The 25,926-nt window shown below is 45.6% G+C and overlaps 1 protein-coding gene across 1 annotated transcript in view; it reads right to left on the bottom strand.

The window, feature by feature from the left end:
* The window catches only part of GAD2 (glutamate decarboxylase 2), a 49,345-nt gene that overhangs the window by 8,876 nt on the left and 14,543 nt on the right, over positions 1–25,926 (bottom strand). The window contains exons 8-11 of the mRNA XM_068404766.1: positions 13,686–13,765; positions 5,893–5,947; positions 4,350–4,466; positions 3,165–3,229 (exon numbers count right to left, since the gene is read on the bottom strand). Of these exons, the coding sequence (XP_068260867.1) occupies positions 3,165–3,229; positions 4,350–4,466; positions 5,893–5,947; positions 13,686–13,765 (317 nt within the window). The remainder of the gene's footprint in view (positions 1–3,164; positions 3,230–4,349; positions 4,467–5,892; positions 5,948–13,685; positions 13,766–25,926) is intronic.

The following is a 25,926-nucleotide window of genomic DNA, read 5'->3' as shown; positions in this document are numbered from 1 at the left end:
CTTTCTCCCCTATCAAACATGAGTCCCAGCTCCAGTTCTCTTCCATCCAGACCTGTAATGACTGGGTTGTACTCAAATATCTACCATAAAACAGGAATGTCCATAAAAGTTGGGTCTAGTAAATCTAAAGGTACCCACATTTGAGATCTGGACAAACTGTAATGAGCTGCTGTGTCCATCAAGCAGCGGAACAGCATTGGAAGTGACAAATTTCATTAATTTATTGCCAAACATATGGAGATGGTGCTTATCAAAGCACTAGATAAAATCCAGTGGAGTTCTGGATCTAAAGTACGCTATTTGGAAAATTCTCCAATATAGATTGAACCTTAACTTCTCATTCCGAAAGAATTTGGACAGCAATTTGGGAGGCAAACTCATTTTTTCATACTCTGTCCTCACAGGCAACTGGGTGGATTTTTCTAACTTGCTGGATATTTGGATGTATGTCCTCTGAATGCACGATATGTAAGTTTGGAGCACTGGAGGCAGTCTTAACTAAATCAAATTCATAGAACTCTTGTCTGCTTTCCAAATTTTGCATGTGAGATGTATGAGAAAGGAACTGAATCATCAAGGTATCCTCCTAATCTTCAGGAACAGGATGAGGAAGCTGTTTGTAATTTTAATTGGCAAGGAACAGCAATTCGATTTAGAGATAAAAAAGGCGGAAGGGAGTAATAATTTACTCTCAAACAGCATGAACTTCAGAAAATAAACAAATGTGAGAGTGACTCCATCTAGCCCAGTACACTGTCTCTAACAAGTGGCCTAAATAGGTGCCCGGGAAGAATACGAAACAGGGCAAGCACATACAACCTTCCTTCAAATATTCTCTGAGCCCCCAGTCATCTGTGGCTCACAGAAGTCCTGAATGGTTTTTGTCTTCCCTCGAACACAGGTAAATCTTAACACCCTATGGCAAGGAGAAAAGTTTCTGAATAAGCAGCTCTTTGGAAGTTTATGTTAAGTTTTTCCAGACTCTGAACTGGACTGTCATCGCTTATGCTCATGTGTGCATATGTGCAACGTTCACCAGCTCATGACCACAACTGCGTATATCCAGGCACAGATTTACTGAGAAGCCATTAACACAGCCTGGAGCGGGATATTCTCTCCGGAAGTGACAGAGCAGTGGTCAGTGACTGCCAGGACACCCGTCCAAACTGCACGTGCATCCACCTTTTATACTTAGGCTTCAGCATGCAAGACCTCCAAGATTAATTTCTTAGAGAAATGCAATTGCTAATTCACACTGGACACTGTATCAGAGGATGCTGCAGAAACCACTCTGGAGCTGGGAATATATGCTGGAAGGAATGAAAATGCAGACAAGAAATGTCTGCTGTTTGTACTACCAACCAAAGTGCCACACTACTGTAGCACTGAACAAAGGCACTTAACAATGCTATTTCAACTGGAAAGACAGTAATTTCTTCATACTGTATTTCTTCATACAGAACAGTCTGTCTTGGTTGATGAGGGCTGGGTCAGGGACCAATTAAGCAATCTGGACATCCATAAATCCATGGGCCCTGATGGGATGCACCCGCGGGTGCTGAGGGAGCTGGCGGAAGTCATTGCTAGGCCACTCTCCATCATCTTTGCTAAGTCGTGGGCAACGGGAGAGGTGCCTGAGGACTGGAGGAAAGTGAATGTCACTCCAGTCTTCAAAAAGGGCAAGAAGGAGGACCCGGGGAACTATAGACCGGTCAGCCTCACCTCCATCCCCGGAAAGGTAATGGAACAACTTGTCCTTGGTGCTGTCTCTAGGCACATCAAGGATAGGAGGATCATTAGGGGCACTCAGCATGGCTTCACCAAGGGGAAGTCATGCTTAACCAACCTGATAGCCTTTTATGAGGACATAACCTGGTGGATAGATGATGGTAAAGCTGTGGATGTGGTCTATCTCGATTTCAGTAAAGCGTTTGACACGGTCTCCCACAGCATCCTCGCAGCTAAACTGAGGAAGTGTGGTCTGGATCATCGGGTAGTGAGGTGGATTGTGAACTGGCTGAAGGAAAGAAGCCAGAGAGTGGTGGTCAATGGGACAGAGTCCAGTTGGAGGCCTGTATCTATTGGAGTCCCTCAAGGGTCGGTACTGGGACCAGTACTATTCAATATATTCATTAATGACTTGGATGAAGGAACAGAGTGCACTGTCAGCAAGTTTGCTGATGACACAAAACTGGGAGGAGTGGCTGACACACGGGAAGGCTGTGCTGCCATCCAGAGAGACCTGGACAGGCTGGAGAGTTGGGCAGGGAGAAATTTAATGAAATATAACAAGGGCAAGTGTAGAGTCCTGCATCTGGGCAAGAACAACCCCATGCACCAGTACAAGTTGGGGACGGACCTGTTGGAGAGCAGCGTAGGGGAAAGGGACCTGGGGGTCCTAGTGGACAGCAGGATGACCATGAGCCAGCAGTGTGCCCTTGTGGCCAAGAAGGCCAATGGCATCCTGGGGTGTATTAGAAGGGGTGTGGTTAGCAGGTCAAGAGAGATTCTCCTCCTCCTCTACTCTGCCCTGGTGAGGCCGCATCTGGAGTATTGTGTCCAGTTCTGGGCCCCTCAGTTCAAGAAGGGCAGGGAACTGCTAGAGAGAGTCCAGCGCAGAGCCACAAAGATGATTAAGGGAGTGGAACATCTCCCTTATGAGGAGAGGCTGAGGGAGCTGGGTCTCTTTAGCTTGGAGAAGACTGAGGGGTGACCTCATTAATGTTTATAAATATGTAACGGGCAAGTGTCATGAGGATGGAGCCAGGCTCTTCTCGGTGACATCCACTGACAGGACAAGGGGCAATGGGTGCAAGCTGGAACACAGGAGGTTCCACATCAATATGAGGGAAAAACTTCTTTACGGTGAGGGTAACTGAACACTGGAACAGGCTGCCCGGAGAGGTTGTGGAGTCTCCTTCTCTGGAGACATTCAAAACCCGCCTGGACGCGTTCCTGTGTGTTATGATCTAGGCAATCCTGCTCCGGCAGGGGGATTGGACTAGATGATCTTTCGAGGTCCCTTCCAATCCCTAACATTCTGTGATTTTGTGATTCTGTGTATTTTGGGGATAACATTGATTTTTATTTATAGACATTGCTATGGTAATCACAAGTTAAAATGCATTTAATAAATGTGTTTAATTAACATTAATAAATCATACCTTTCAACGCCATTTAACTTCCATTTGTGTTTTCTTGACATCAGGAGCCCGCCACCCCATGCTCCCTAGAGGGCAAGACACATTACCTTAATGAGAAGAGAACTCTGCATTTCTGTGCGATGACATCTGTGCATTCATGTCAGTTTGGGGCCTTTCTTTTTTCTTGCTGATGTGGCACGTTTCAAAATGACCAGGCAGATGGGGCCTGAGGTATTAGCTGTATGAACAATTTTCTTCCAGTAGCTTGGAAGCAGCAGTTTATAGCCCATATTCCAAGAACCAACCCTTATCGTCTGCTCACCCCTCCCTCACCACCTCCTCCGACACTGACACACCGGACTGCCCCATGCTGTAATTAATGACTTGCAGAGCTGCTCCTGGGTAAGTTGCCATTTCTCTTTTAGTGAGTAAGTGATGATAACAAACCAGACTGGGATCTCAGCTGCTCTGGTGAGTTTTCATCGCATTTCAGATCACTACTGCTTGCTCCCTACTCATTTGCGTTCGCTCGCAGAGATCTGGGACAAGCAGGTGTTTCATCTAACTGAGATGACAGGTAAGTTAAGGTAAACAGGAATTATTCTTCCTTTGAATTGGAGTCATTCTGGCTGACACAGTAATCCAAAAGCAAGATACCCAGCCCTATGAAAATTCAATTACCAAAGCCTTTTCAAACAACGAATTGCAAAAATGACACAAAAGCTGAAAGATGATCCTTCAGAAAGATCTACTGGCAAGAACCCAGATAAAGTTTAAGTAGCCAATCTGATAAATTTCTCTAGCATTTGCATTAATCTGTTCAGCAATTTGGGGTACTTTACTCCAGATAAATTTAGCCTTTTCCTTATGTATTTATTTTGCAGCTGCTGCAGAAGCTGAGCCAGTGCTCAGTACAGTTCTTATATATTTCTTGTACTAATGGCATTTAGAGATAAAGCTGAAGACCAAAAGCACTCAAACTAGGTAATCTTAAGTGTCCCAGTTGCTAAAAGTACCATACAGTCACAGCTCCTAAAATGTCCCCCTGACTTGAGCCTTTCAGAGGAATGGGAAGTCAGCGCTTGGATGTTAGACTTAATTACAGGAAGCAAATACAACGGGCTTTGTACAAGATGACACTGTCGAAATGAATAAATTACTGCTAATAAACCTTGCAATCCAACCCCCCCAGAAGATGATACTTACATCCACATGCATCCAGATTTTGTACTTCTTGCAGATGTCTGCAATAGCTATGAGAGGATCAAACGCCCCGTACACTGTTGTCCCAGCTGTGGCACTCACCAGAAAAGGAACAAATCCCTGCAAGAAAGCAGAGAGGTATTTGGCAAGGTCAGAGTGCTGCAGCCTCCTCAACCTGCAGCAGCCCCTACTCCTCTTGGGCTGCCTCCACAGTGAGCCCACAAGTGTCTCCTAGAGGACACACCTAGAGGACACACCTGCTACATGACACTGGTTTTCTCTTAGTTTAGACGCTAGTGATATTATAGTTTCCACCTTAAGGTGGCAGCAAACTCCCAAACCAGCATCCTCCATTTATTAGGATGCATGAGACAGGTAAGGGCTCAGAACAACTCTGCTCCATGACACCTGCCTGAAACAAAAAGGTCTGCTCTTCACGATGTCACGCAAAACCAACCTCACCCAGGCACCACAGCGCAAGAAATATCTCTGGTGGACTCTGCCCTGGGCTGTATTATAATTATCCCAGTGAGTGTTGGAACATGTGGTGGCCCAGTCCTGTCAGTGGGAGCATCTTGTCTAGGGGTGTCTCCTGGGGGCAATGCACAGCGGAGGTGTGGGGCTCACCTCCAGCCCCACGCCTTGTGCAGAGCCAGGAGACAGCCATCTCCATGGAGGCGAGGGACCACCTCTTGGATTCCCTCCGCTACGTGCTGTGCCTCACAGAGGAGCACTTGCTGTCTGTCACATGCCGTAATTTATACCAGTGTTTAATTTTAAATTCATTTCTAGTTGTAGATTTCATAAGCAGTACTCAGAGCAACAAAGGTAAAGGGTGGCTACATTTTTTGCAGAGCTGGGGCTTAAACTATAAAAAAGGTGTGTACTTCCCTCTGCAAAGTGAAGCACACGGTCAGTAGGTTTGGGTGGTACCCTACTGCCATGTTGCCTTTCATTTCTATCTACTATATTACTTTTCTTAGACAAAGTAAGCTTTTAATGAAGATCTGTGTTATCAATGAGCTTAAAATGCTGTGTTTCTAGTGATTATTTACATAAACGTTGTTGAAGGCACAGGGCTAAGTTCATTGCATACTTTAATCTCGTTTTAATTCTAGCTTCTATCAATGTACACATACAAAAGTGCATTTTGAGAGATGTGTGGATTTTAGTTTCTCTTCCATTGTTTTGATGACTATGAGGAGTACTTTCAACATGTTAAAATACACACAAGTTACCCAAACGATTACACTGTTTTTGCCAATATTCAGCTGAGGAACTGCATCATAGGCTGATATTATAAAAAAGGAGGATGTTATGCAAAGGAATACATTAAAAAAGCCAAATAGCTCATGGAGATTCTAACATAGCTCTAAACCTATTTTCTCAGTAACTCTTGCCTCACTAATTGCCAGGCTACATTTCTCAGAAATAAACCAAAAGTTAATGGGCAAGCCTGTGTTGTTTTACCAAGGAAAGCAAAAAAACTAGCTTTATCATTCTTGGGGTTTTTCTTTTTTGGAAGCAGAAAAGCCAGTAAACTTACTTTTTGTTTGGCTTCAAGAATTCTTCTTTCAAGGTCTGATGGGATCATTTTCCCTCTGGAGCAAGAGAGAGTTTTATGAGAAATTTGATCTTGAAATCAGCTCTTGCTGTTAACTTCTTCACTTAACAGAAAACCCAAACAAGGAACAAAGTGACGTTTTTGCGCAAGGTTTATGCAGCACTGAAGAGCACAGAATGACTCTGACCATTAGTCTGAGTTTTACCCTAATTATTTTGTCAACCAGTTTGCATCAAGATGGTGATGTTAACTGAGAGAAGTTATCTCGTGGCCACCTCCTTAAAGACTGATGCTGCTCCATGGAGCCTCCTGGTCCTGTTTAATGTTACAGCCATGGGAATATGCTTCAGGCTCCCAAGGAGAGGCTCAGGCCAGGGTCCCAAGAAGCTCGCTGCGTGTCAAACCCCACAGTGCCCTTTCAGCACGCACAAAAAATGCCAGCTGAGCTGCATGGCCTTGAGCAGCGCGACTCAGCTCTAGTGTAAGCAGTCATCTCCACGTTTCCATCCAAGGGATGAACTCATTTCAGGACCACTAGTCCACAGTTTGGTGCATTACATGTTCACATTTGCTTGCAGCAGGATATGAGAAGAAGCTACCTAGCAGTCTGGACTCATTAAATGCTCTGTCAGGCCCTTTGTATTGACTGTGTATGTGCAACACCTTTACTATGAACCATTTACTGGAGATTCAGACTCAGTGGTATAAGGCTTGAAGGCTAATTTATGAAATCCTGTAAATTAAATAGGCGCAAGATAAAACAGTGCTGATGATAATGAATACTGAGGTTAAGGTTTTCTCTGCTTTAGCCACAAGCAAGACTATCTAAGAAAAAACAGTACGCATAACAGCAATACAAACATGACAGCTCCCCACATTACAGGAATAAATTCTTCACTGGCTTTTAATGTTGTCCATTTAGATTAATATTACTTTTTAAAGACTTTTTCAGTTCTCAGTACAGTTGGACATATTTTTTCTTTCACTAAGCACTGATTTCCTGTTGCTACAAAAAAAGAACAACCTTCAGTAAAGCTCAAAATAGTAGCTTCAGGGAAACAAATAAAACCATTAGTTTTAGTTTTGATTTTGCATAAAAAAACCTCAAGTGTTTTTATGACATTTGGATGGATGTAAATAAAAAATATATTATTAATTTATTGTAATAAGATACTGCTATGTTTTCTAAGTTTTCATCCAAACACAGCTCACAATAAGACAGCAATTTCAGTAGAAATGGGTTTGTACTGCTGAGCTTTTTGCAAAATCTGCCATGCATTTTACTTATTCAAAACGCTAAAAGAATAACTGAAAATAAAAAGCTCTACAAGTCTAAAAATTAGCTCTGATTTTTTCTTGCAGAAGTTCAAGGTCTAAAGAGCATTCAACTCACTGTGAGTTCCCCCCAGTTACATGTACATGTTCGGAGAAAAGCAGTAGCTGTCTTGTCTTCAAAAACTGTTTCTGGGATCATTAGAGGAATAAAGATCACCAAACCATGCCAAAGGAAGGCAATGAGTTCTTCCTCCAAACATAGTTTAGATGTTGGTCTTTAATCATTTCTAATTTATTGAGCTTGTGCACAGAAACACACACAAAGCTGGGCAGACCCCTTCATTGCCAAATTTTTTTTACCAAGGGAAGTGATTATCCAGCCCCTGGTTATGTTGAGTACATGCAGGAATTCATGGCCAGGAGAGTGCAATGTCCAAGCAATGCCAAGCTTTACCAAGGAGCAACCTGTAGGTTGGCTTTGAGTATAGTCCAAACACATGCTGGAGCACACAACCCCCTACTCCAAATCTAGCAAACTTGCCCACAGCATGGCTTACTGGCACAGCATTTTCATGTGTCATCACCTCAGATAACCTGCAACACTTAAAATGCATTGCCAAACAACAGGCTTGTCCTTAGACAAATCCCACCCAGATAATGTGGCAGGGGGTTACATGACATGTGCTAGGCAGCATCAGAGGCAGGAGGGCTACCGGGGGAGGCAGAAGAGACTTGGCAGCAAAAGCACAGTGAGGATAGAATGAGTGTCAAAGTCTTCTCCTGTTACCCACATCTGGACACAGCCTTCACTGCTGCCACACCAGACTGAAGTGTTACGACCCCAGACCTGCAGGTAATAACACTATTGCTACCAATATGTCTGTGTGGTAGTAAAAGAGGCAATGGATATATATGGTTGCCCAGTCTTGGGCATGAGCAAGAACATGATTTTCTACATGTTTTCCTGGCTTAAAATTCACCACACATTTACATAGTTCCATGACGCAGCTAAACCAGGCAAACTTGGCGGGTGTGGGTCAGGATGGGGAAGAGAGAAGCCACCAAGAAGTGCGCTTGGTCATGCTGGAAACATCAAAAAGATCTCGTGGTGCTCCCTCACCCTCCCACAGCTCGACATCTTCACAGAGGGTCCTCTGCATCACACCAGCCTACGTCTTGTGCAAACAGCCCACTTCGTCGTGCTAGTGTTTGCTGGGATTTGGTGAGACATACAGTAATCCTGCTGTTTACTTCAGGGTGGGCAGGGTAAGCATTGTGGTCTTCACAGAAAATCATCACACTGAATTTGCACAAGAAAAGGAAGACACAACTTCATTGATCCGTGTCTGTCTTCAGTGAATAGAAACAATCAGGTTTATTTTGATGTGTGTTGGTCGTGTTGATGTTGTCATTAATTCTTCTTCAAGGAGTGCTCAGTCTTTAATGAAGAGATAATAAGTCCATAAGTCATTATGCAGGCGCTGTGATTAGCACTGAAAAATTGCTTAGTTGGTGCTCTTCTTTTACAGAATCACAGAATGTTAGGGATTGGAAGGGACCTCGAAAGATCATCTACTCCAATCCCCCTGCTGGAGCAGGATTGCCTAGACCATATCACACAGGAACGCGTCCAGGCGGGTTTTGAATGTCTCCAGAGAAGGAGACTCCACAACCTCTCTGGGCAGCCTGTTCCAGTGTTCGGTCACCCTCACTGTAAAGAAGTTTTTCCTCATATTTATGTGGAACCTCCTGTGTTCCAGCTTGCACCCATTGCCCCTTGTCCTGTCAAGGGATGTCACTGAGAAGAGCCTGGCTCCATCCTCATGACACTTGCCCTTTACATATTTATAAACATTAATGAGGTCACCCCTCAGTCTCCTCTTCTCCAAGATAAAGAGACCCAGCTCCCTCAGCCTCTCCTCATAAGGGAGATGTTCCACTCCCTTAATCATCTTTGTGGCTCTGCGCTGGACTCTCTCTAGCAGTTCCCTGTCCTTCTTGAACTGAGGGGCCCAGAACTGGACACAATATTCCAGATGCGGCCTCACCAGGGCAGAGTAGAGGGGGAGGAGAACCTCTCTCGACCTGCTGACCACACCCCTTCTAATACACCCCAGGATGCCATTGGCCTTCTTGGCCACAAGGGCACACTGCTGGCTCATGGTCCTCCTGCTGTCCGCTAGGACCCCCAGGTCCCTTTCCCCTACGCTGCTCTCCAACAGGTCTGTCCCCAACTTGTACTCATACATGGGGTTGTTCTTGCCCAGATGCAGGACTCTACACTTGCCCTTGTTATATTTCATTAAATTTCTCCCTGCCCAACTCTCCAGCCTGTCCAGGTCTCTCTGAATGGCTGCGCAGCCTTCCGTTGTGTCAGCCACTCCTCCCAGTTTGGTGTCATCAGCGAACTTGCTGACAGTGCACTCTATTCCCTCATGCAAGTCATTAATGAATATATTGAATAGTACTGGTCCCAGTACCGACCCTTGAGGGACTCCGCTAGACACAGGCCTCCAACTGGACTCAGTCCCATTGACCACCACTCTCTGGCTTCTTTCCTTCAGCCAGTTCACAATCCACCTCACTACCCGATGATCCAGACCACACTTCCTCAGTTTAGCTGCGAGGATGCTGTGGGAGACTGTGTCAAACGCTTTACTGAAATCGAGATAGACCACATCCACAGCTTTACCATCATCTATCCACCAGGTTATGTCCTCATAAAAGGCTATCAGGTTGGTTAAGCGTGACTTCCCCTTGGTGAAGCCATGCTGAGTGCCCCTAATGATCCCCCTATCCTTGATGTGCCTAGAGACAGCACCCAGGACAAGTTGTTCCATCACCTTTCTGGGGATGGAGGTGAGGCTGACCGGTCTATAGTTACCCGGGTCCTCCTTCTTGCCCTTTTTGAAGACTGGAGTGACATTCGCTTTCCTCCAGTCCTCAGGCACCTCTCCCGTTGCCCACGACTTAGCAAAGATGATGGAGAGTGGCCTAGCAATGACTTCCGCCAGCTCCCTCAGCACCCGCGGGTGCATCCCATCAGGGCCCATGGATTTATGGACGTCCAGATTGCTTAATTGGTCCCTGACCCAGCCCTCATCTACCAAGGCAGATTCCTCCTCTATCCTGACTTCTTCTGGGGCCTCAGGGGTCCGGGGCTCCTCAGGACAGCCTCCAACAGTATAGACAGAGGCAAAGAAGGCATTCAGTAACTCCGCCTTCTTTTTATCCTCTGTCTCCAGGGCACCCACCTCATTCATCAGTGGGCCTACATTGCCTCTAGTGTTCGCTTTACCTGCAATGTATTTGAAGAAGCCCTTTCTGTTGTCCTTGACCTCTCTTGCAAGGTTTAATTCCAAGGAGGCCTTAGCTTTCCTAGTTGCCTCCCTACATCCTCTGACAACAGACTTATCTTCCTCCCAAGTGGCCAGCCCCTCCTTCCATGATCTGTACACCCTCTTCTTCCACTTGAGTTTGCCCAGCAGTTCCCTGTTTAACCATGCAGGTCTCCTGGTACCCTTCCTTGACTTCCTACCTGCTGGGATGCTCTGATCTTGAGCTCGGAAGAAGCAGTCCTTGAATGCTAACCAACTATCTTGGGCCCCCTTACCTTCTAGTACCCTGTCCCATGGGATTTCCCCTAGCAATTGCTTGAAAAGGCCAAAGTTGGCCCTCCTGAAGTTCAGGGTTGCGATTCTGTTAGCTATTCTGTTCCTGCCACATGAGATCCTGAACTCTACCATCTCATGGTCACTACAACCAAGGCTGCCCTCAACCTTCACCTCTTCAACCAGACCCTCCTTGTTAGTGAGGATAAGATCCAGCAGCGCTCCTCTCCTAGTTGGCTCATCCACCATTTGCATCAGAAAGTTATCATCAATGCACTGGAGGAACCTCCTGGACTGAGGATGGCTGGCTGAGTAGGCCTCCCAGCAAATATCAGGGTAGTTGAAATCCCCCATGACAACCAGGCCCTGTAATTGAGAGACTGCTCTCAGCTGCCTGTAGAAGGCCTCATCACCGTCCTCATCCTGATCCAGTGGCCTGTAATAGACACACACAACAGTATCGCCCCTGCCAGCCTGCCCCTTAATTCGCACCCACAAACTCTCAACTCGCTCCTGATCCGGCCCTGGACAGAACTCAATACATTCTAGCTGCTCACTCACATAAAGAGCAACTCCACCACCTCTCCTTAGCGGCCTGTCTTTCCTGAACAAGACATAGCCATCCATGACCACATTCCAGTCATGCGAGGCGTCCCACCAAGTCTCTGTAATTGCCACTAGATCATAGACCCCCGACCGAACACGGATTTCCAACTCCTCCTGTTTATTCCCCATGCTGCACGCATTGGTGTACAGGCATTTCAGGGAGCGAGCTGAGCACACCGATTTCACCCCAGGGGGATGGGAGGCCTCCTCGTCAACCTCAACACTAGAGCGTTGCCCCAGTGGTGCAAGCCCAGCTACTACCCCATCCCCCTTCGAATCTAGTTTAAAGCTCTCCGAATGAGCCCTGATAATTCCTGTCCCAGAACCCTTTTGCCCCTACGACATAAACCTTTCCCATGTATTACAGTCACGCCTGGTGTCTTACAAAACCAGCCATTATCAAAGAACCCAAAGCCCTGCCTGTAGCACCAGTCTCGTAGCCAGGCATTAATAGAGAGAATCCTCCTATTCCATCCCACGTCATCACCTGAAAATGGAAGGAGGGAGGAGAAAACAACTTGTGCCCCAGACTCTTTCACCAACCGTCCTAGGGCCTTGTAGTCTTTCTTCATCCCCCTCAGACTACGGGATGCAGCTTCTTCCCCACCTGTCTGGAAGATCAGCAGGGGGTAGTAGTCTGTGGCCTTCACCAGGTTGGGGAGTTGCCTGGTGATATCCCTGATTCGGGCTCCAGGCAGGCTGCAGACCTCCCTGTGATGGGGGTCAGCTCTGCATATTGGGCCCTCAGATCCCTTTAGGAAGGAGTCTCCAACCACTAATACTCTTCTCTTCTTCCTTGTGGAGGAGGTAGCTATACGCCTGTCAGGTTTTTCTGACTGTGGTGGGACCTCTGATATAGGTTGCCTCTCCACCACATCCCCATTGGACCGGCTGTATTCCACTAGGGCTTCATATCTATTGCTCAGAGGCACCTGTGGAGGCAAGGTAGGCAAGGAGGGCACTCGCCTTTTGCCACGGCCATAGACTTGCCTCCACTCACTCCTCTCCTCTAGGTTATTGTTTTCCACCTGAGAGGGGCAGAGTACAGGGGTCCCTCGATCCTGGGAGCTCTCCGGCAGGTGCTCCCATTTTTGTTGCAGGGAGGGCAGAGCCTGGCTCCACCAGTCTATCTCCATTTCAGCCTCCCGAATGCTCCTAAGCCTTTCTACTTCGGCTTGAAGCCTTTCAACCTGGCTTTGCAGCTGTGCCGCTCGGTCGAGCAGATCATCTACCTGCTCACAGCGCACACAGCCCCCTGACACCACAGAGACGCTGTAGCATTCCCTGCAGCCTGCGACCTGCACCATTGCCTCCTTCCGTGGGAGCTCTGTCTGGGAGCAGAGCATTTTGATAGCAGTAAAACCTCCCATTTATGCTAGAGCCATAAATAATTCAATACCTTGTAACAATCTGGTATTTGGGACTCATAGTAAGAGCATTTTCTACTGAAAAGATTCTCAGTAGAATCAATAAGGACTGTTCTATTAATTTTTGTCCCACAGACAATTTTTTTCCCTAAAATTGAAAATCTTAATCAGAATGTGTTGATTTTGTTAATATACCTTTGTTTTTTCAAAATGGGTTTTCATAGAGAATTAAAACCTTTTAGTCAGGTGAGTTGAACAAGCAGTTATATACCACTGGTTTTGTAGTGGTTATGGACCTGTAGGTTAGGTGCCTGCTGTGCTACTCCTCTCCGTGGGCCATCTCTCTCCCTGCCCTATGCTGCCCACAATGCTGCCAAGACCCTTCTCTGCACATCCCATTGCAAGGGTGCCCCCATCAAGGGCACTGTGGGACTGTAGTCCAGCTGAGAAGGATGGTGGGGGCATGAAGTAATAGAATTACATTAGCACCTCAATATTTTATTCCTTTAAATGGCACACTTCAGCTCATTTTAATGGATCAAAATGAGAGAATGTCTAGATACTCCATTTTGACCAAAAGAAGCTGCTGCTTCATTTGTTAGCAGAAATGTGTGCAGAATGACTGTTAGCTCGACTTCTTGTTTCACTTCAGGATGAAAGAAAAATAAATATCAGAAATCCTTGAAGAAGGGAACTTTAAGATTTTTGACTGGACCAAAAAATGAGTCGCAAAGAAGCTACTGATAGAGCCAGTTCCTCAAGTGGGATAAATCAGTGTAAGGCTGCTGAAGATGACAGTGCTATGATGAGTTATACCAACTGTTGACTGCATCCTATATGCTCTCTCTGAGCTGAGCACCCGATGATCCTCTTCTGTGTACCAACAAGAACAGCTGTATTTGGCATGTTTACTTACCTTTCATCACATCTAATCAGAATCACACTATCTGTACCAATACCCAAGGCTGCAGCTCCTTTCTTCACAGAGAAGTGACTCTGAAAAAATATGTTTATTATTATTTATTATTTTTATTATTATTTCTTATCCAATTTAATATAAAACTTTACACTCTTGCAAGCTCTTCAGCAAGTAGTCCCACACAGGCAGTAATTCTATTCATAGACTTTTTGGAAACCGGTCACTCTAATTTGAGGCTTCATATCATGTCATTACAGTCAATTAGAGAAATAGCAATCACTCTAATCCGGATTTACCCCTGGAATATTAAATACACAACTGTGGCTGATGATGGACCCAAATGCTGCCCTTGATGCATACCTGCAGCTTCTATTGCTTGTACAGATTCAGCCAGGAACCCGATTCACTGAAACAAAAAACTCTCCCCTAGAGGATTCATTTAGCTTGTGGCATCCAGAGTGACGTGCTTCTGCTATGTAACTTCTGGCCAAATAATATACTGAGAGGAATTAAGATAGGACGCCCAATTGTGATCTCATGCCAGTGAAAGCTAGTAATAACTCCCATTATTAAATAGAGCTACTGCAGCTTAAAATCAGAACTGTACTACTAGTAAGACTATTAGTTAATCTGTACGTACAGAATAAAAAGTGGAATTTACATACTGGAGTGCAAGTCAGCCTAATTTTCTCTAGCTCATACAACTTAACTCCTGAGCCAGTATTGGTTTATAATTCTAATTTAAATCCTAGTGATTATGATAATGAAATAGTTTTATATCATTGTACCACCAAGAATCTGATTTTTATTAACTCAAATACAGCTGTAATAATATTGTCCGAAGTAATTTTAACTACAGATTATTAAACTTGAAAAAAAAGGAAATTCTTTGCATATACTACAGTACCTTTAGCTCAGGATGTAACACTATAAAAAAGATCAAGGAGATGAAAATCTAGCAGGGTTTTTTAGGTGTCTGAGATGTTAAAGAAGAAAGGAAGACATATAGTCTGCAGAAGCAGAGAAGTAGACCACAAAGCAGAGAAGTAATCACTATTGCTTTGTCAAATATTTGGCTTCACCTGTAATGAGAGCAGTAGAGAGCTATAGGGGAAGAGATGGACACAATGGTTACACACGTCTGCTTCACTTAAGGCCTGTGAAGTCAGTGGGATTTCACTGCATACTTAAGGGCTTCCTTCATAATGGACACTTTAAGAAATGAAAATCAATTCTAAATCAACTTTATGAAAGAAAGAGGAAGAAGAGCAGAACTGCAACATGTACCTTCAACTTTATAAGTAAAAAACCCCCTGTTTTAAAACTCACTTAGGGAGTAATCACCATTAACAGTCCTGACTACTGTGGTTAAGGTTGCACAAGAGTTTCCACTCCAAACTCCTTTTTTCATATGCCTGTATCTCACTGTTTTGGCTGAAATGCCTCAAGTTTTCATGATGCCCACAGTATTTTTCAATGTTCAGACATTTTGAAGAAGTTCAGATTGTTCTTGAGCCATGATTCACTGATGATACACATATAATTTGAAAATACTTCTTCAGCTGAACGATATTTTTCATACTATGTTGATTTTTTTTAAATGCAGTGGGTTGGTATAGCTTTCCCCCATGGGGCATGGCTGCAGTATACCAACAACGTGTACTGAGCAGCCATTGAACACCTTGTCTAGACTTAAAATCAGTTTTTTAAGGCCCTAGTACAACAAACCATCCTAGCCCCTGAATTAAGCCCATTCTGAAGTGTAAACATATCCACATCAGACTGACTTTTGCACAAGTTGATGATCAAATGAAATGCATACCCATGCGCTTAGATGAGCAACACAGGATTTGCGCCTGTGCTTAAGTGCTTTGCTGAATTAGACCGGGTTCATTGCAGCTAGCCTAATCAGGCTTAAGTCATCATGTAGGCTCCCTCTGCATTCACGGGGGTAGACAGGCACCTCCAGGGGAGGATTCACCCAGCATGAAAGTTGCTGGTTTGGAGTGGGTGCCGAATGACATCAGGTGAGGAGATTTCTACCCCTTCCCTACGGACCAAGCCCTGTGATATCTGCTGTCTGTGAGAGTGGAAAGCGTACAGCACTGCAGGCACCAGTGCTCCGGAAACTCGTAGAGATTGGATTTTAGCACACTGTTACTGTCTAGCCTATTGAAACCCCAGGTTAGGGATATGCTCAGATCAGATACGGAGTTTGCCCTGCTGTGTTTCTAGCTGGAGTCCCAAAGTGCTATGAAGTAATTACACACTGAACATCATGGGCCTGCTCAGCATCACACCAGTATGTTTCATGGCACGTTCCTTATTTCATGAAACTGAAGTTTTGAATAAACACACTCCCACGAGCTTCAGCAGCTTCACTAAAATCAGTGGACTTTTCCCAAGTATAAATGCATTGTAGATTAAGGCTTGGACTGTGACCAATCCACAAGCCTCTATACGTGGAAGATGCAGAAGTCTCTTCCCAGCCTTGCGGGTCTCCCTGAGCCCCACGGTGCAGCAGCGCAACTTTATGAGAGCAGGGAGGAGAGGCCATGAGGAGGCTGCCGGAATCAGGAGGCTTATAAAAAATTCCCAAGTTTCGGAAGATAACTTTCAACTTTGCAAAAATTGAAATAGAGCAGAATATTGCCAGCATAATGACAGTTCATTGATATGCTATGTGAAGCTAGAATTGAATTTATATAGTTAAAAAAATTAATTGTTCTTTATTCATGTATTACACAAACTCATGTGCACATACTGGATAGTGCAATACATAAATACAGCTAGAGATGCAGGAGTGAAAAGTCACATACATATTTCACTGGGTTTTGAGTCAATGACATTACATTGATGAATTTTGCTCCTTATTCCATACTTGTTAAAATAGATTTACTATTGCAATTTGTTTTTCTAATAGAAAATAGATCTATTCAAAGTGCCTTAAAAAAGAAAATACAGATTTGAATGCTTTACTATGAGGAAGAAAATTAAGCCCATGTGCTCAGAGGCATCCACTGGAATATGGCTAAGCTCAGCTGCCTTATTGAGAAGTTTCATGGCACTGCTAAAGAAGCACGGGGGAAAAAAATGATGTAGTGCTGATAGCTCAGTTGCCCGGAGGCTTTTTACAGACTGAAGGGAATTCAGCGGTCAGGAACCAAAACAGGTTTAGGGACAAATTGGGAAGAAATACAGAAGTCTGTGCACAGAAGGACAAATGCAATTACAATTTCTAAACAAACTTTGAATATGAAATTGCTCAATTCTGTGTACAGTCACAGATATACGACTGCTGTTATGTTTTTGTGTCTCAGGGTAACATCAGAGGAATCACTCCAACTGCCTGAGAGGCTCTAAAAGAGACAAGATGAAGGTAAAAATGGAAAAAATACAGTTTTAAAAGCAAAGAAAACTTTCATAATGATGATGACTATTAAACTTTGTGTTAATATTTCTGGGATGGTGCTGAAAATTTGATTGCCTGTGTAATATAAACATAGAAAAATATAAAGGTCAAAGAGAAGGAAAGGTTTGCAGAAATAAGCCTGGTTAGACAGAACTACTGACAGATTCAGCTGGGCTAACAGGGAAGGACATTAATTGTGACCCCTTTGGGTATATGGGGGCTACGGGCTGTTCGGCCATGCAAGGAAATAAGCTTGAACACCATCTTTCACGACACAGCCATGCAGGAGTTAACACAGATCTGAAGTCACAGAATCACACAGAATCACAGAATCAACCAGGTTGGAAGAGACCTCAGGGATCATCGAGTCCAACCGTTGCCCTGACACCACCCTGTCAACTAGACCATGGCACTAAGTGCCATGTCCAGTCTTTTCTTAAACACATCCAGAGATGGTGACTCTACCACCTCCCTGGGCAGCCCATTCCAATGTCTAATAACCCTTTCTGTAAAGAAATTCTTCCTAATGTCCAACCTGAACCTCCCCTGGTGAAGCTTGAGGCTGTGCCCTCTTGTCCTATCGCTAGTTGCCCGGGAGAAGAGGCCAACTCCCACTCCACTACAACCTCCCTTCAGGTAGTTGTAGACTGCAATAAGGTCACCTCGGAGCCTCCTCTTCTCCAGGCTAAACAACCCCAGCTCCCTCAGCCGTTCCTCGTAGGTCAGACCCTCCAGACCCTTCACCAGCTTGGTCGCCCTCCTCTGGACTCGCTCCAACACCTCAACATCTTTCTTGAAGTGCGGGGCCCAGAACTGAACACAGTACTCAAGATGCGGCCTCACCAGTGCCGAGTAGAGAGGGACAATCACTTCCCTAGACCCGCTGGCTACACTATTCCTAATAGGGGCCAGGATGCCATTGGCCTTCTTGGCCACCTGGGCACACTGCTGGCTCATGTTTAGCCAGCTGTCGATCAGCACCCCCAGGTCTCTTTCCACTGGGCCGCTTTCTAACCACTCTTCCCCCAGCCTGTAGAGCTGCATGGGGTTGTTGTGGCCGAAGTGTAAGACCCGGCACTTGTTCTTGTTGAACCTCATGCCGTTGGTCTCGGCCCATCTATCTAACCTGTCCAAATCCCTCTGTAGGGCCTTCCTACCCTCCAGCAGATCGACACTCCCACCCAGCTTGGTGTCATCTGCAAATTTACTGAGGGTGCACTCAATCCCTACGTCTAGATCATCTATAAAGATATTGAACAGCACCGGCTCCAGAACTGAGCCCTGGGGAACACCACTAGTGACCGGCCGCCAGTTGGACTTTGCCCCATTCACCACCACTCTCTGGGCTCGGCCATCCAGCCAGTTTTTAACCCATTTAAGAGTCCACCCATCCAAGCCCTGGGCAGCCAGTTTGTCTAGGAGGATGCTGTGGGAGACAGTGTCGAATGCCTTACTGAAGTCTAGATAGACTACATCCACAGCCCTGCCCTCATCTACTAAGCGGGTCACTTTGTCATAGAAGGAGACCAGGTTGGTCAAGCAGGACCTGCCTTTCATGAATCCAAAAGTGGGATGAATCCAACTTTCATGAATCCAAAAGTCTTACAGTGGGAGAACCAGGGTCAAAAAGGGAGGACCGGGTAGACTGCCTGATGACAGTCCTGAAGGAAAAACCAGGCTACGAGAAGCCAGCAGAACCAGAGTTTCACCACTGTCCTGTGCTTGCCAGGAGGACACGCAGGTGGGAGCGAGCTGTCACCGCGGCTTCCTGCCTCCCTCCCTTCATGCAGTGCTGCACTGCAAATGGGTGCACGGAAGACTACAAATACATCCCCAATAGACAGGAACCTCAATTTGTGTCTGAAATGTGGTTAAAATTCAATGGTGAAGGAGAAGGCATAGAGTATTAGTAATATTAGTGACAAAACTATATTACTAGTCAGGAAAAAAAAAATGGTGATCTTGAGCCAGGGGAATCTTCCCTTTGTCTAAAATTTCAAATGCTGTTAGGAATAAGTTTGTTTGCCTTATAGCTATTTATTCATAGTTAGCTTTGCAAAGTAAAAACACATTGTAAATTTATTACAGGTGCAATAATGAATAGGTCTTTTGGAAAAAATTAGAAGAATTAAAAATGTTATGATGCTGAAAAGTATGGCACTGTTACCTTAAACGAACAGTGCTTCAATATACAGATGCTTTTATTTTCATAGCTTGCTGAATTAATTGTCAGGAAGAACCATCCTAATGCCGTGAGCGCCAAAGGCCATGGCTGTTTTTTCAGATTGCAGTTTCTCCCTGCTCACATAAATCCAGAGTGGCACAAGCTTTGTGGAAGGAGCTCATCAGGAGTGAGCTCCCAGATGCTGAGCAAGCCGAGCCATTCAGCAGCCAAAACCTCTCCAGGGTCTGCAGGTTTAGTTGCTGGCACCACGATGCTCTGCAGACCTGGACCCCTAGTCTCACCCCATCAGCCACATGCCAGCAAAGGAGGTGCAAACGCTTTCCTCTCCATCTCCCCTGGGCTTTGAACAATGTTGGATCCCTGGATGTATAGGCTGGGCTACTTCTCACTTAATTGTAATCATCTAAAAATGTGTATCTGGTCTAGGCTTGCTGTCCGGGCTCCCTCCATAGTGGGAAAGAAAAGGTACCTCTGGAAGGCACCTCACCCCTGAGGCTCTGGCATCCATTTTAGACTAGGATGAGTTGTCTTGTGCAGATCTCGCTTTCTTTCTATCGGCTATAAAAAGTGCATAGACTAACTCAGATTAAATGTTTACACTTTACGTGATTAAAGTTAAGTTACATGAATCCTATTTTTAATGTCTCATTGTAAGCTATAGCTTTTCCTTCAATTATCTACAAAGAGTATACTGTGTCCCATCACATTTTAAAATACACTGTAATGATATATATGTTTACTATTGTTTCCTTTAGCTATCGGTATTCAATTTTTAGAGTTATTTGTTAATGTCAGGGGAGAAATGAATATATTACTGTTTCTGCACAACATACAATATTTCCATCTTTTACAGTTTTGAAATACATAACTTCACACTGCTTTTCTAATCCAGCAAGACTCACAACTTGTTTTTTTCCAGTGCGGATAGTTTTACAGCATTATCTGTGGATGAGAAATGTTGTATTGAGTTCAGGAGGATCCTGTGGCACTGTAAAAGTCACGACATATCGACCAGATGAAGGATTAGACCCAAATGACGAATGCCTCCTTTGTGACAGGCTACCCTAGAGCACTGCTTTTCTGGAAAACAGTTTTGCTGTGATTTGAATGGAGTTACTTGAATTAAGTTGCTCCTCAAATAAGACTAACTTTTTCACTGTTTCCCTCCGGCTTCACATGCCACCAAGCAATACTTTTCTGGTTATTATGCATTAGCTAACGCAAAGAAAGACTGTGTGAAACCGTGAGTTTGATTTTTAGTTTCCTCAGGTGGAAACAAACACACTCTCTACTTACTCTATATGCTTAAGTGTATAACTTACGGCTTCCTAATTTATGCCACCAAATGGAAAACATGATCTCCAGGCCCCTGAAATCTTTCCCTGGAAGCCTCACCACACAGGTCACCCCTTGCACTGCTTCTTGCAGGTGCCAGTCCTGGAAACTGCCTCCTAAGTAGCCTGGCTAGAGGGCAATGCTACGTGCCACAAAGTGGTGGGACTAGAGATCAGCTTTTCATTCTGCACAGAAACCAAACCAAAATCTTCCACAGGCTGTGTGAAACAGAGGTCTGTCGGGCTCTCTGCTTTGAGACAGGAGTCACTTTTTTATTTCCTTCTGTCTCAGAGCCAAGAACCTCCATTTTAGATTCCAGAAACTGTTCAGACAAAAACTTTGCCAAAGCCACCCTTCTCCCACAGCTACTGGTGTAGTTTGCTGTATTCCCAGCAAGTAATGGGGCTTGTCCACGAGGGGAAATTAGCGTGCAAGAAACTGAAGTGGTGATTTATTGCAGACTGCCTCCTCTGATCTAATTGATGTGTGGATGCTGTCTGTGCTATGGCTGTGATGGTGCTCTCCTACCACCACAGACAAGCCACTTCTCACAGATGCTCCCAGTGCTCCTCCAGAGAACAAGGTCCCTCTGAGTACATCCAGCTGTCTACAATGCTGACACCTTGTACCTGAGCTGCCAACAGACCCTCCCTTCACAGTCAGGGGCTGATGGAGATGTACTCCCAGTGAAGCCTCGTGCAGGAGCTGCTTCACCTTGAAAGAAGTGCAGATGGTGGGATGCCAGAGGCAGAGACACCCTCTCTGCGCCCCCTGGCTCTCTAACTGGGTGAACTGCCAGTTCGTACTCTGTGGTTTCTCTTCCAAAACTAAGACAGGAGTTGTCTTGCTATTTCCCTGGTGAGCACCTGACAAGGCGTTTCTCCTTGTGGCAGCTGCTAGAGCAGGTGGGAAATTAGGAAAGCTGGTATGGACCACATGAGCACAGTCTCGCTGGGTTGGAGAACAGCAGAGATGAAGAAATTTCAATGTCTTTCCAATTATGCCCAGGTTTTTTTCATTCCCTGAACTGTGGATTTTGTCTGTATAGCCTCCAATTAAACATCAAGTCCATGTAAAAGCTGCAAGCCTCTTCAGCTATTTTTATACTATTAAATAAAAAAGGCCACAGACTGTTTTGTAACCTGAACCCAACTAGTTCTCTACAGCTAAACTTTACCCCTCTGCACCCCTTTCCTCCTCAGAGTACAAAGACTTCGTCCTTTTCGCCTGCTAGGGGTGATCCCTGCTTGATGCTATTCCCAGCTACTGCTGGATGCTATCGAAGAGAGTGCTAGTTGGCCAGGTCAAAATCACAACAGGGAATGGGTTAAAATTCAGTGAGACTTGTCTTATAGACAAATGGATCAATGAAAATATTCTGAGAAGGCAGCTCTTCCTTTCAGCAGATTCCTCCACACTGAAAAAGGGACGTGCTCAGCGGAACACTCAGAGCAGCCTAAAGCTGATGCACTGGGACACACGAGGAGGCCTTCATCTTAGATTTTTCATTGTGTTTGAAATGATAGACTAAAATAGGTTTTTACAACCGGCATCCATCACTTCTACCCCTCTGAGTCACTCCTGCGTCACATGCAGTCCAGAACAGCTGCCCTGAAGGACATCACTCTGCTCCTGCACCAGTGCAGACAAAAGAACCACTAATGATGCACTGGTGAATACAGTGGATTGAATTAAGTCCTGAGCAAGTGCATCTCAGTGAAATTACACCTGGGCCAAGACCGACCTAAGCAGTTATAGTGTACTTCACCACTACCGGTGAAACAGAAATAAACAGAAGCAGAGTGAGATACAAGTCACGGTCCTACTGAACAGCTCAGAGAAAATCTGCTTACTGGGAACATGCACAGTTGGAATAGTCACATAACCTATTTTAGGCACCTAATGTAGGTTGTATGTGTCAGGAGGCTGATCTCTGTATATGGGCAATGCACAGAAGTAGGTGAACCCCTCCCAAAGGTGATTTAGAACATCTAAATTAAGGAATATTTAGGTTCCTAATTTGGATGCTCCGAGTTTCCCTCCAGAGGCGCCTCTCTTCACTGATTGTGCAGAGTGAGGCTCCTAATTTAGGAACATGATGCACTCCTAAATTAGCAAGGTAATTACTTAGGAGCTGTGAATTACTCCTCCCTTCCCTTCTCCCCTGCTGGCAGCTGAACCTATCGTGGCATCAGACTGAGTCCAGATTCCGATTACAGTAATATTGGTGGCAATTGTGGAGTAACTTCATTCATTTATAGTAATGGATGCTCTAGATCAGCAGAAATTAAAATAGTCTGGTCTGTGATGCTGAAATTCTTGTCTGAGAATTGCTGATATTGGAATCTTTGCTTCTGACTTGAGTATTTTGAAACAAAAGTCTCCAAGTTTCTAAACACATACAATAACTTTAAGCTTTGTTTACTATCATGCCACATGTGCAGAGTATGGGGAAATTAAGCATCTCATTAGTAGTTTGTTCCACAGCCATCATCTTACAAGAGCATCCAACTGTGGCAGAGAGAAACCAGAATCAGACTGGGGAGTCTAAAAGTAGATCACCATGACACGCTAAATAAGACAAATCACAGAATCACAGAATGTTAGGGATTGGAAGGGACCTCAAAAGATCATCTAGTCCAAACCCCCTGCCGGAGCAGGATTACCTAGACCATATCACACAGGAACGCGTCCAGGCGGGTTTTGAATGTCTCCAGAGAAGGAGACTCCACAACCTCTCCGGGCAGCCTGTTCCAGTGTTCAGTTACCCTCACTGTAAAGAAGTTTTTCCTCATATTTATGTGGAACCTCCTGTGTTCCAGCTTGCACCCATTGCCCCTTGTCCTGTCAAGGGATGTCACCGAGAAGAGCCTGGCTCCATCCTCATGACACTTGCCCTTTACATATTTATAAACATTAATGAGGTCACCCCTCAGTCTCCTCTTCTCCAAGATAAAGAGACCCAGCTCCCTCAGCCTCTCCTCATAAGGGAGATGTTCCACTCCCTTAATCATCTTTGTGGCTCTGCGCTGGACTCTCTCTAGCAGTTCCCTGTCCTTCTTGAACTGAGGGGCCCAGAACTGGACACAATATTCCAGATGCGGCCTCACCAGGGCAGAGTAGAGGGGGAGGAGAACCTCTCTCGACCTGCTGACCACACCCCTTCTAATACACCCCAGGATGCCATTGGCCTTCTTGGCCACAAAGGCACATTGCTGGCTCATGGTCATCCTGCTGTCCACTAGGACCCCCAGGTCCCTTTCCCCTACGCTGCTCTCCAACAGGTCTGTCCCCAACTTGTACTCATACATGGGGTTGTTCTTGCCCAGATGCAGGACTCTACACTTGCCCTTGTTATATTTCATTAAATTTCTCCCTGCCCAACTCTCCAGCCTGTCCAGGTCTCTCTGAATGGCTGCGCAGCCTTCCCGTGTGTCAACCACTCCTCCCAGTTTGGTGTCATCAGCGAACTTGCTGACAGTGCACTCTATTCCCTCATGCAAGTCATTAATGAATATATTGAATAGTACTGGTCCCAGTACCGACCCTTGAGGGACTCCGCTAGACACAGGCCTCCAACTGGACTCAGTCCCATTGACCACCACTCTCTGGCTTCTTTCCTTCAGCCAGTTCACAATCCACCTCACTACCCAATCATCCAGACCACACTTCCCCAGTTTAGCTGCGAGGATGCTGTGGGAGACCGTGTCAAACGCTTTGCTGCAATCAAGATAGACCACATCCACAGCTTTACCATCATCTATCCACCAGGTTATGTCCTCATAAAAGGCTATCAGGTTGGTTAAGCATGACTTCCCCTTGGTGAAGCCATGCTGAGTGCCCCTAATGATCCCCCTATCCTTGATGTGCCTAGAGACAGCATCAAGAACAAGTTGTTCCATCACCTTTCCGGGGATGGAGGTGAGGCTGACTGGTCTATAGTTCCCCGGGTCCTCCTTCTTGCCCTTTTTGAAGACTGGAGTGACATTCGCTTTCCTCCAGTCCTCAGGCACCTCTCCTGTTGCCCACGACTTAGCAAAGATGATGGAGAGTGGCCTAGCAATGACTTCCGCCAGCTCCCTCAGCACCCGCGGGTGCATCCCATCAGGGCCCATGGATTTATGGACGTCCAGATTGCTTAATTGACCCCTAATTAATCCCTGACCCAGCCCTCATCAACCAAGACAGATTCCTCCTCTATCCTGACTTCTTCTGGGGCCTCAGGGGTCCGGGGCTCCTCAGGACAGCCTCCAGCAGTATAGACAGAGGCAAAGAAGGCATTCAGTAACTCCGCCTTCTTTTTATCCTCTGTCTCCAGGGCACCCACCTCATTCATCAGTGGGCCTACATTGCCTCTAGGGTTGGCTTTACCTGCAATGTATTTGAAGAAGCCCTTTCTGTTGTCCTTGACCTCTCTTGCAAGGTTTAATTCCAAGGAGGCCTTAGCTTTCCTAGTTGCCTCCCTACATCCTCTGACAACAGACTTATCTTCCTCCCAAGTGGCCAGCCCCTCCTTCCATGATCTGTACACCCTCTTCTTCCACTTGAGTTTGCCCAGCAGTTCCCTGTTTAACCATGCAGGTCTCCTGGTACCCTTCCTTGACTTCCTACTTGTTGGGATGCTCTGATCCTGAGCTCGGAAGAAGCAGTCCTTGAATGCTAACCAACTATCTTGGGCCCCCTTACCTTCTAGTACCCTGTCCCATGGGATTTCCCCTAGCAATTGCTTGAAAAGCCAAAGTTGGCCCTCCTGAAGTCCAGGGTTGTAATTCTGCTAGCTATTCTGTTCCTGCCGCATGAGATCCTGAACTCTACCATCTCATGGTCACTACAACCAAGGCTGCCCTCAACCTTCACCGCTTCAACCAGACCCTCCTTGTTAGCGAGAACAAGATCCAGCAACGCTCCTCTCCTAGTTGGCTCATCCACCATTTGCATCAGAAAGTTATCATCAATGCACTGGAGGAACCTCCTGGACTGAGGATGGCTGGCTGAGTAGGCCTCCCAGCAAATATCAGGGTAGTTGAAATCCCCCATGACAACCAGGCCCTGTAATTGAGAGACTGCTCTCAGCTGACTGTAGAAGGCCTCACCACCCTCCTCATCCTGATCCGGTGGCCTGTAATAGACACACACAACAGTATCACCCCTGCCAGCCTGCCCCTTAATTCGCACCCACAAACTCTCAACTCGCTCCTGATCCGCCCCTGGACAGAACTCAATACATTCTAGCTGCTCACTCACATAAAGAGCAACTCCACCACCTCTCCTTAGTGGCCTGTCTTTCGTGAACAGGACATAGCCAT

The sequence above is a fragment of the Nyctibius grandis genome, chromosome 7 (assembly GCF_013368605.1).
Source record: "Nyctibius grandis isolate bNycGra1 chromosome 7, bNycGra1.pri, whole genome shotgun sequence".
Lineage (NCBI taxonomy): Eukaryota > Metazoa > Chordata > Aves > Nyctibiiformes > Nyctibiidae > Nyctibius > Nyctibius grandis.
Note: the sequence above shows the minus strand (reverse complement) of the source record. Positions and strands in the feature narration are given on the sequence as shown.